At 31.1% G+C, this 12,516-nt stretch overlaps 1 protein-coding gene across 1 annotated transcript; it reads right to left on the bottom strand.

Annotated features, from left to right (window-relative positions):
- Window positions 1–1,924: 1,924 nt before the first annotated feature.
- On the bottom strand, window positions 1,925–12,514 carry LOC143085583 (neuronal membrane glycoprotein M6-b-like). The gene is made up of 7 exons (XM_076262034.1): window positions 12,374–12,514; window positions 8,929–9,082; window positions 4,840–4,999; window positions 4,307–4,469; window positions 3,642–3,739; window positions 2,831–2,896; window positions 1,925–2,403 (listed from the first exon to the last, which is right to left on the bottom strand). Exons 1-7 carry the CDS (start codon window positions 12,375–12,377, stop codon window positions 2,275–2,277), a joined length of 774 nt encoding a protein of 257 aa, XP_076118149.1. The 5' UTR covers window positions 12,378–12,514; the 3' UTR covers window positions 1,925–2,274.
- Window positions 12,515–12,516: the final 2 nt, after the last annotated feature.

Here is a 12,516-nt window from a genome sequence, read left to right as displayed (position 1 = left end):
TTTGACAAAATTTCTGAAAATTAAACAGGTCAAATTGATTTTAGTGCAAGTGTTGGGTACCAACTTAATTTCATGGTTTTAATAAAATTTGTATACAAGGCTATAGAAAATTTGTACTTCATTGAATATCTTAATATGTGGTTTCCCTTCATCCACAAAATTGTTAAAAATTGGTATCTCATGAATAAAATGATTCCACAGTATATACTTACACAACATATATACAAATGTTAATGATAGTAGGAATGTAATTTAGACAATTTAAATGGGGTGATTATAAGATAAATTGATTGGATTTAGATTTCAATAGACGTCTTATATCTATAAATAGTCAATATTATAGCAGATTCTACAAAAAAAAAAATTTTTTTCAAGAAAAAAAATTATCAAAAATTATTGTCAATGATAACCAAGTAACTTTGTAAAAAGAAACAATTATTGTTATCTTTGCTACAGCAAAATAAACTATATTAGTACAAGTTATTCTACAGTTAAGATGGTACCTAACACTACAGGGGATAACTCTGTAATATCAGCTTTTACGTTTTAATCATGTTGTATTGTTAAGGAAATATTAAGCTTCTCAATCAAAAAAAATGTCAAACTGCTATATATCCAACCAAATTTTTCCGAGAAAGTGATTGGTTCAAATTTTTTGAAATTCTTATATTTTTTTCAAAGGGTCAAAAAAAAATATTTTGTCAAAATTTTATGAAACTTAATTCTGGTCAACATTTTTGGTACCCCCTTAAATTCATTCTACAAGATTTAAAACGACAGTGGAAAGTAGAATTCCTTCAAAATCAACCCTGTTTTTACCAATCACCAATATGTATTAGCACTTTATTAGTTATTAATAAGAAATAGTACAGATTATAGATGACAATGCTTTATGTAAACAATATTAACATTGATATTGTTCTAAAGAAAATTTGTATATATAAAAAAATTATGTTACATAGGTTAAACCTTTCAAAAATGGATAGAGACTTAAACAGATATAACTATATGATTTAAGGGAGGCTATCACATTCAGTTGGATATGCAACAGATTGATATGTATAGTTAATAAAATATACACATAGTGTAGATATGTATTGTTTGATATGTATAATTAATGTTGTATTAATGATATTAGAAAAAAGTAAAATTACAAAAATACTGAACTGCAAGGAAAATTCAAAAAGGAAAGTCCCAAATCAAATGGCAAAATCAAAAGTTCTTTTTGGCATTCTTTTTGTATAATAAGATCTTGCGACTTTTTTTTTGAAAAAAAAAAAATGGATGATTTTAAATTGATTGTAATTTTTGTTCACTTACATTTATGACTTGGGAGAATTTTTTTTGTTCGTAAGATTTTATATGAAAAGATCAGCAGGTTCAGTCTTTATCTATATCTATATCTCTTACCATCACCTCACTTTTAAACCAAAACGTTATCATTTCAAAGTACTAAAGCCAAGTTTATACTATACACAAACTTTACAGAAGATCATCAAATCAAGTTTAAGAATTTTCCAATATCAATCTAAAATATACAAAAGTGAGCATGTGTCCATAAATAGATATTTTGATTCTTGTAAATATCAATAAATGTTAAATATATTTGTACAATTAGTTTTTGTTGATTAATATGCCCACCATGCTCTGTTATCATATGTAAATCTGCATAAACTCAGCTACTTAGAAAAATAAATTCTTATTAAGTATAAAAACAATGAAGCGTAAGGAAAATACAGAAAAGCTGAGCAAAATTATTTTGTGCCTGGTCATTATTAAATGAAAAATATAGACAGTGAGAAAAGCTATGAAAACTTATACCCTTTACAATATAATTTATAAGATTTTTTGTCTGTAAACAAAATATTTGGGAAAAGAATGTCTTTAAAATCATACAGATGTATAGCAATTTAAATTACTCTTAAAAAAAAGTCCTAAATGTATACCAAAATAGAAATGTTTTAAAAACAAACAATACTTGCATGGTGTATAGAAAAAAACATTCAAAAGTAAAAGTTAATATTACATATAACAAAACTTATAAAAGGTAACATTATTCTTTTGTTATGACAATGCAAATCATATACTTAACTTATTAAAATGGCACATAAAATACATCTGATTACATTAATATGAAGATGAAAATACACTTTATCAAAACATGCAAATAAATTACATAAAACTTATCAAAAGCCTAGAAAGATTCAGAAGAGACATCATGCATATTTATGAGATAGAATGTGAATTTTAATGAGCTGGGTGGGACGTTAGCTGTCATCTTGATCCTCCATCTCGACTGTTAAGTTCTAATTCTTCCATGTCTACAGCATCACGGTACTCTGTTAGTTCTTTAGAGATCTTTAATCTTGTGTAGTTTGTGGCAAGGGTTAGAAGAAAATTTGTCTGAAAAAAAAAATATAAATATGCAAAGAAACAATTACATGTCATGTTCAATGATAACATTCACAGTTGATTTAAATAAAATAAAACAAGGTAAATTTATTGTTTGGACAAGAATTTTCGTTATGTGTAGTATGAGCCAAAATGAATACAGACTATGACCATTTTGTTTCTCTCTTTTTCACTATAAAAATTGTAAACATGTAAGCCTATTATTCAAGTGTAAAAGTTATTTTAGTTATTGCTTTCAATTTTCCATTTTATTTAACAGAAGTAGATTTTTAAATGTATAGGTCACTTTATAAGGCCTTGCGGTCATAAAACTTTTGAGCTAGATTGTCGTACTCAGAAATCAACCAATCAATAACTGGATTTGATGTTTCGAGCACAGATTCATTTTAAATAGTATTTCTTTTTGCAGATCACTTACCATTCCCATAATAATTACAATAGCTCCAGCACATGCCACACAAAACAAAGGCCCTGCTTCAGCAATCTGTGAAAGTTCAAAATAGCATAGAATTAATTAGCTACCAATCCTCATATTCTCACAATAATTTTTAAATAAAAAGCAATAATTTCATTCATAATCCTCAGCACTACTGTTTAATAATCAAAGAGGAAAAAAATCTGTTTGGATGTCTTATAAGGGAGACAACTGTTTTTGCAACTGATTTTTAATTTAAATAAAGAAATCATTATGATTACATTTAATAACTTTAAAATAAATACAGAAACCATCCTATAATGAGAAGATAATTCAGATAAAAACATTTTTATTTTCAATTACCGGTATATCATTCTAAGAGGAAATAACTCAGATAAAGACATTTTATTTTTGATTAAATCTTCCTTAGAGGAGATAACTCAGAAAATGTTAGATTACGAATAAAAATATCCTGACAGGTAAATTCATCTATTTTGTAATGAAATGAAGCAGAAAATCCAGTATGTTGATGGCATTTCTTTTTTTGCACCTAATCACAGAAAGTATGACCAATTAATAGTTTTATTTCAAGTCACAAATGAACGCAGTGTTTTAGCAGTGTATACTTGCATAGTATGCTAGTTATGGTACACTCCACATGTACACTGAACACAAAAATAGTGACACATAATTTTTTGATATCTTTAAAATACATTTTAATCAAAATGTAAATAACTTTTTACAAATTATATTGTTTTCTGTTTATATACCATACTGTCTCAAAAATAATATGAATGAATGTTGTTCAATATACCTTATCACATAACCTCCTCAGGTCATTAGGGTCACAAACACTTTCTTTTCCTGGAGGCAACTGTCCAATAGCAATGTAACTTTGATTTCTATAAATTCCTGTAAAAATATAATAATTTAATTTGTTTTGTAAAAAAGTATAGTACATGTACACTTATTTTGTTGTCAAGATGTCATAAATGTACGTTATTCAAATGTTATACATACACAAGGTATGATATTTTTGGTCATTCTTGTTCCCTTTGTTATATATTATTACATCTTATTTTGCCTATCACATCAAGTAATAAATTTAATTCCTATCAAATTGTATTGGTTATAAATAACATTATATACAGAAAACCTATTATATAGGCTATATTTTTGTGACAGAAAAAAACTGCCAGAAATAATTAAAGCAGATATTCATAAGTCAAGGTCATGTTTATTATTTTGGGTACAAAGTCAGTGTTCTCCACAGAATTTTAAATCGCACCATGGAAATTAACATAGCACTGGTTTCCCAAAAATATAGTTCCATGACCCCTATACATCAAATTATAAAATCATCCAAGATAGCACCATGGTAAAAAATATAGCACCAAGGTACCATAGTGCTTTAAGGCTCTAAGGAGAACATTAAAAGTAAGTCAAAAACAAATATTCTTATTTCAAAATGTAACATACCATAGTGGTTAAGATTGATACATGTAACTTGACCAGTTTGATATTTGTTGTATACACTATTATCACACCTGGATGACACCATCAGGTATGCCACAACAGGGACGACCCCCACTCCTAACATACCAATCCATACCAGATTTAGTAGGTATGATATACACATAAACTGTCAAAAAACATGACATAGTGAAAATACAATGTTGTTAAAATATGAATACATATAAATTGTCAAAAAGATAATGTTGTTTAAATAAAAATCACTTGGAGAGTCATCTTTAAATTACTTAACATGGCATATAAATCAATGAGGTTTATTGTAGGTAGAAATAATGCTTGTTGTGCAAGGGGTTTAAATGCATGTATGAATTATTTAAAGGAAAACAATGTAAAACATAAAAGTTATCATTTGATAAATCATTGTGGTACAACAGGTTAAATTTTTCATTAAAATTAAAATGACCAGTGGTTATATAATATCAATGACCTCCTTATTTTTTAATATTTTTACTTTTTCACTTTTATTACTTTTAACTTACAAATCCTGCAGACACTCTTCCTCCCATAATGCATTTGTTACCAGAATAAACATTCTTCCTGGTAGCCCCTGTAGCTAGGAAACCAAACACCAAAAGGAGAATTGCAAACAATCCCATGACAACACCTATGACAACAAAAACAATCTGTATGACTTCTAGCCTGAAATTTTAAAATAATGATTATGTATTTTATTCATACTAGAAATACTTTAAGGGTAGCTGATTCCACAACTAGAGGCTCTAAAGAGCCTGTGTCGCTCACCTTGGTCTATGTGAATTTTAAATAAAGGAAGCAGATGGATTCATGACAAAATTGTGTTTTGGTGATGGTGATGTGTTTGTACATCTTACTTTACTAAACAGTCTTGCTGCTTACAATTATCTCTATCTATAATGAACTTGGCCCAGTAGTTTCAGTGGAAAATGTTATTTCGGTCATGTTGACTTATTTGTAAATCTTACTTTGCTGAACATTATTGCTGTTTACAGTTTATCTCTATCTATAATAATATTCAAGATAATAACCAAAAACAGTAAAATTTCCTTAAAATTATCATTTTAGGGGCAGCAACCCAACAACGGGTTGTCCGATTCATCTGAAAATTTCAGGGCAGATAGATCTTGACCTGATTAACAATTTTAATCCAGTCAGATTTGCTCTAAATGCTTTGGTTTTTGAGTTATAAGCCAAAAACTGCATTTTACCCCTATGTTCTAGTTTTAGCAATGGCGGCCATCTTGGTTGGTTGGCCGGGTCACCGGACATATTTTTTAAACTAGATACCCCAATGATGATTGTGGCCAAGTTTGGTTTAATTTGGTCCAGTAGTTTCAGAGGAGAAGATTTTTGTAAAAGATAACTAAGATTTATGAAAAATGGTTAAAAATTGACTATAAAGGGCAATAACTCCTAAAGGGGTCAATTGACCATTTCGGTCATGTTGACTTATTTGTAAATCTTACTTTGCTGAACATTATTGCTGTTTACAGTTTATCTCTATCTATAATAATATTCAAGATAATAACCAAAAACAGTAAAATTTCCTTAAAATTATCATTTTAGGGGCAGCAATCCAACAACGGGTTGTCCGATTAATCTGAAAATTTCAGGGCAGATAGATCTTGACCTGATAAACAATTTTACCCCTGTCAGATTTGCTCTAAATGCTTTGGTTTTTGAGTTATAAGCCAAAAACTGCATTTTACCCCTATGTTCTATTTTTAGCCATGGCAGGTCACCGGACACATTTTTTAAACTAGATACTCCAATGATGATTGTGGCCAAGTTTGGTTTAATTTGGCCCAGTAGTTTCAGAGGAGAAGATTTTTGTAAAAGTTAACGACGACGGACGCCGGACGACGACGGACGCCAGACGCAAAGTGATGGGAAAAGCTCACTTGGCCCTTTGGGCCAGTTGAGCTAAAAAGGGTTCACTCATCAGCACGCTGCTAAAAATCTCCAAATGTGTGCACATCATTTATGTATAACCATTGAAACCCCATCCAGACCCTCAATATCATGAATATGGCAGAGAACGTCACATTGCTCTATAATATACTGTTGAATACTATATGTTCCAATCAAGATATTAAATCAAAGGAGATGTTGGACATTATATCAAAATAAGACTAAAACCAAAAATAAAAAATAACCAAAAAAACATGTGTCTGTCATCTAGCGGTCAAAACACAGTTTCAACAATGGAGCAATATTTTGTTTTGTTGTATCTAAGGATTGCTGTCTCATTGACAATACTATAAGTTATATGGTTCGCTACTGACCCCTACAGATCCATTGAGGGTTAGTAAAATCCATAGGGGGTGAAATCACCCTCTATGGATCCGTAGGGTGTCGGTAGTTAACTGTATAACGAATTTATTGCATGCTAGACTTTTTCTGCTGTGTTTTGTTGAAAAATAAACAATGAAACACAACAACATTAATAGATGATGTCACCATTAACACGTCATAAACCCCCTATGAAATTTACTAACACCCTACGGTCTCATAGGGGATCACCACGTGACGGCATTAAACCAATCACAACGTGATAATTTACCTGCGGTGCGATAAATATAGAATAAAGGACTTTTTGTTTTTGATACTGACTTTATCACAGTAAAATATCAGGTGAGCCCGAAGGGCGAGCCTGATATTTTCTGTGATAAAGTCAGTATCAAAAACAAAAAGTCCTTTATTCTGTTTATCGGTAATTAAAAAAAAATAAAAATTACTACAATAATAGAGAAAATAACAAACGAACTTCGTTTTCGCGTCGAATCACGGCGAATCACACTTGACGTCACAGGCTGCATTACGTCATTTGAAATTTTGTCACAATGCAGTAAACATGGCGTTCTCTTGCACAAAGTATTGAAAAGGAATTATTGCATGTGTTCCATTAATATTCTGCTTTGGGCATGATTCTAACAATGGCAAATATAATGGTAGCATACCGGTAAGTCAGATTTCTTTATTTTTCACAAAGCATCAACATACAGGGGGGATAGGAGGGTCCTGATCCCGAAATCCCGGGTTTAAAAACACGAAATCACGAGGTCCCGAATTTAAATCACGGGAGTTTGAAATCCTATCAATAAGGGGTTAAAAATATACCAAAGTCGACTATCACAGTAGAGCTTCTCTAGAAGAGGATATACCAAAGTCGACTATCACATTAGAGCTTCTCTCGAAGAGGAGCTCTTCTAGAGAAGCTCTACTGTGATAGTTGACTTTGGTATATTTTTAACCCCTTATTGATAGGATTTCAAACTCCTGTGATTTAATTGTGATAGTCGACTTTGGTATATTCTCTCGAAGAGAGCTCTTCGAGAGTAGCTCCAATGTGATAGTCGAATTTGGTAATTTCAAACTCCCGTGATTTTTAAATAAAGTAAACCCCGGTATCCCGAAATCACGAGCTTAAAGACACCCGATCCCGCAGTCCCAATGAAGGTCCGCTACCCCCCTCCCCCCTTTCGAGCATAGTAAGTCAGAACATTAGAATGATACGAGTAACGATATGAATCAGCAGATTTTCACCGATCATCTTTTTTAAGTTCAACGACGTCAAGTAATATAATTATACTTAAAGCTAGCTGCGGAACCTAAGAGCTACGGTTCCGCATCTATGGTCCGCAAATAGTCAAAAATTAGCATAAGGACCTGTAAGAGCTACGGTTCCGCAGCTAACTTAAAGCTGACTGATTTGTAAATAACCTGAACAAGCTCATTTCTTGTCTACTTCATAATTATTTCAAACATTTTAATAGATGGTGCCCCGGTTACCCCGTTTTTAAAATTTATCCTAGATCCGCAGAATAAGTTCACTTTTTTGTTCTTTGTTCTATGAATATCTGTCTTTAAATTGACAATGAAACCACATCTTTTAAAATTGTATATGATGGTCCCACAAAAATGTCGAAAATGCGTAAATTTCATTTTTTTCTAGCTTCACTCATGCGATAGCGGTACCTTTTTGGTCACTATTTATGTGTTGCGTTTAAATATGAATTGTAACACTTTATAGTGACTGAACAGGTAAAACAAATACTTCTCAAGAAACAGAAAAAGAATACTACTTGGAACAGCACCAGGCTAGGGGAATGTATATTGGTATTGTATGAATAAAAACTCGGATTGGAACACCATGGACCATATGTTAGTTGTGCTTCATATATAAATTATAGATAACGCATTTTTTTTAAGTCTGTCGGCTTTTTCATGCATTTTCTGTTCACATTTTCACAACAAAAAAGGCTAAACTAACTTTGTGAAAGTTATAATCAATGTCAAGTGTTTCATTCGCCAAAAATCTCGTGCGTTTCTGCGATAAAAATCACGCGCAATTTTGTGAATGAAAGGGGAAAGTAGATCCTTACGCGTTGCATTCGCGCATGTCATTTGCGTACTAACCCAATAATTTTTATATCACGGCCAGTCCACTGATACTGACATTATCAGCGAGTACACATCAAAGGAAAAATGTGCAAATTACCGATAAATGTATATATCGACAGCCAACATTATCTTTAATTCATAATTTGTAGAAGAAAAAGTTTGGACTTTTATTTTTCATAATATTTTACCATGGTACATTAAATCCAAAGATATCCTCCAGAATCTGCGTAATAAATATCTGTAAGGCTCTGTACAGTGTTCCACAGTATACACCAACTCCAAAAAATACCAATAAGGCTGATATCAACGAGGCAAAGGCACAATTGCCAATGTTCTCACAAGCTGTAAATTACAACATAGATAGTCAATTGCAAAATCAAACAGTTTTCATGTAAAAACTCTCTCTTTTCTTGTTGTCTTTGGTACTCATTTCTTTATTTCTTCGTCTTGAACCTGTAAATGATTCTGATACTTCATGCTGCATTTTGTTACAGAAACCAAAACACTAAATTGAGTGATTTATATAACCCAGTCCCTCTTTTTAGTTTATTATATCTTTTAAATTTTTAGTTTTTATCTCTTATAATCTATTTTTTGTTGTTCTGTATTGAATAGTTCTTTATCATCCAACTCTACAAACAAAACTTGTAATCTGGTCTTTCCACCTTTCCGTGGAAAGACCTATTGAATATTTTTTATTTTTATTTTCTTCCGCCTAAATTTTTTCTTGCGTAGTATTGATGTTTCAAAAGATGTCGATTAGATATTTGGAATATGATGTCGTATAGTTTATACGCTTTAAAAATTTACAACTGCGTAACAAAATACTCTACATTGTAAGAGTTATCTCCCCAAACACTGTTTTTCTTGTGGCCACTACTCCTTCGCAACCGATAAAGATTACGACAAATTTATTTTACTAAATTGCTTGTTACATCTTCAGGATTAGGATATTCATTTGGACCGAAGCTTTACGGAGACTCCATATGAGAGTTATTCCCCCTTTTCCATTTAATTAAGTGATATGCATTTCTAAATGATAAACCTTAAGTGATAGAGACATAGGGTTTTTAGATTTGAGGTCATTGGTCCAAAAAAATAAAAAGTAGGTCAAAGTCAAAGGTCAAGGTCATATTCTTAATTTTGATTTTGGTTTATTTTCATTTAATTTCAAAAACCGTATAAGATATCGACAAATTATTTTCAATAAATTGTTAGTTGCAACATGTCCTTACTTGTATATTTTGATTGAAAGGGTGCGCAGACAATTAATGGGAGTTTTTGCCCATCTTACATTTAGAATTACGCGTAAAGTGATATTACTCATTAATCAAACTTATTAAAGACCTAGGGTCTTTTGATTTTAGGTCCTTGGTTTGTGACCTTGAAATTGAGGTCAAGGTCATAGGTTAATAGGACGTTCTAGATTTTGACCTTTGCTTTAAATTGATATTAATACATCATAAAGCCATAAGAACTAACATTTTAAACTGATTTTTCATATTTCAATATCAAAATAGATCTTTACTAGTGGAAAGACCTTCAATTGTTCTCTGAACAATTGGTTTTTAATTGTTATTGACACAGCTACATTGTATACTGTGTAAACCAGTCATGATTGAATACTCATCAGTTAGTGGATTTTACCTCAATTGATCATGGTTTCATCTTTTCACAAAATGCAAAAGTCAGAATGATTGTCATAAGCATTTTTAAAATGTCACTTATGAGTACTCATCAAAGTTTAAGATGGTATTTATTTATTCATGCATGTTATGGACAAATTTAATTAGTCTCTCTCAGCATGCTCAGTATACATTGTTATACATGTATTTATATGTCAAAAAGTTAATTATTAGAGAATTGAGGTACAATGTACAATTCACCAATCAATGGTTATTCATGACCTGATAAAGTGTTAAACTGTTTAACATTTTTCGAATTTTTGTCAGTGGCCGTTTTTATACACGTAGCTTAGTCTGTAAGGTTTCATTGTTGCAGCACAGTGACCTAAATTTGCTTATATCTAATCTTGTGTGGGTAACATGGCTCATTGACGTCACAATCATACCAAATCTCCTTAATTTTATAGTGAGCATATTGAGTTCTACATATTTATGATATTATATATATTCACCCTCTATGGTCCGTAGGGGGTCAGTAGTTAACCCTATAACAAATTTATCACACGCTGGACTTTTTCTGCTGCGTTATGTTGAAAAATAAACAATGAAACACAACAACATCGATAGATGACGTCACCATTAACGCGTCATAAACCCCCTATGAAATCTACTAACCCCATATGGTCTCATAGGGGTTCACCATGTGACGGCGTTATACACCAATCACAACGTGATATTTTTTCCGCGGTGCAATAATAGACCACAGGGAGTTGTATTAAAGATGTTTTTCAGGTTGGAAAAAAATATATCAGATACATGTATGAGTCCTTCTGAAAGACTGATCAGATGTACTACATTGTACTGCCAGGTATATTATAATGTGTCCTATTTCATAATCTGTAGCGTAAAAACTAAAGCTTGTTTACCTATCATTTAAATACATTAGTTTTTCAACATATCACAATATAGATGTATTATACTACATTTACTAGACAATGTATGATATTTTTTTTATGATTTTTTCATTTTAAGACCCATTTACACCTTCAGCTTGATAAATAAATTTTTGCTAGCTCATACATGTACATGTAAATGTATGATGAATGACTTGTACAAGCAAAGGTCTCATGTTTATCAATTAAACCAATGTATAACATGTCTATTGAAATGTCGAATAATTTAAAAAAAAAAACAACAACATGTCACCCCCATGTATGCATGCTTTAGTTGCGTTAAAAGATTGTTATGTAACTAGTATTTAACAACAGCCTACATGTATGACAAGAACTCTTTTTAATATACAGCTGCTAGCTGCTTTATGGAATGATGTACCCGTAGTGATGATTTTAGAAAAATGCTTATTTCAGTCAGTTTAAAAATATTTCAAAATCCAATTTGTTATATGTTATGCTCTGCATTTTACCAGCTTTCTTAGTATGTTTAGTTTACATTTATACATGACCATGCTTAATTTAGCTTAAATACTTTATATGCTTTAACATTTCATACCTAATATGCTTTTAGCATGTTTAGCTTTTAATCATGCTAATACTTAATATGCTTTAATCTTTTGATACTTAATATGCTTTTATCTTTTAATACTAATATGCTTTTAGCATGTTTAGTTTTTAGTACATAATATGCTTTTAGCATTTAATACCTACATTTGAAATGTACAAGGTGGCTTAGTCATCATGCTTATTATTTGCTCATTACCACCATGATTATAATTGCTTCATTATTTTATTAATTTATTGTGTAATTTATTGCATTTGTATTATGTCATGTGTATATGTTGTTTTGTTGCACTTGTATGAACACTATGCCGACTATAAATAGAGCTCATGTATTGTGTAGGCATCATTGCACCAAATCTAACCCATGCAGGATTGGTGTTTGCATCAGTTAAAATATCACAGGTGGACTAAAACAGTAAAAAGGATAGGATCCTTCCATATCTTAATACTGTTACAGGTACACGCCGCTATCATTAGCATGTAAAACTTACCCATATTTTAACCTTTCAATTCTCACGGGTTTCTAAGTTAATCAAAGGTTGTTAATTACATTTGTAACATTAAGAAATTTCAAATTCTTCTCATTAATCATGTTTCCTGTACAGGTGTCGCTCTAGTTCCAGGTGTGTTTACA

Source organism: Mytilus galloprovincialis, chromosome 8, assembly GCF_965363235.1.
Source record: "Mytilus galloprovincialis chromosome 8, xbMytGall1.hap1.1, whole genome shotgun sequence".
NCBI classification, from domain to species: domain Eukaryota; kingdom Metazoa; phylum Mollusca; class Bivalvia; order Mytilida; family Mytilidae; genus Mytilus; species Mytilus galloprovincialis.
The sequence above is the reverse complement of the archived record's forward strand: the minus strand, read 5'-3'. Positions and strand labels throughout refer to the sequence as shown.

What these genes read in the sequence shown, in the direction of transcription:
- LOC143085583 (XM_076262034.1), bottom strand. An exon ending in GAAGAGTGTCTGCAGGATTT is followed by an intron (nt 4,470 to 4,839) that starts GTAAGTTAAAAG and finishes GTTTTTTGACAG; the next exon opens with TTTATGTGTATATCATACCT. An exon ending in TGAGGAGGTTATGTGATAAG is followed by an intron (nt 2,897 to 3,641) that starts GTATATTGAACA and finishes GAACTTTCACAG; the next exon opens with ATTGCTGAAGCAGGGCCTTT.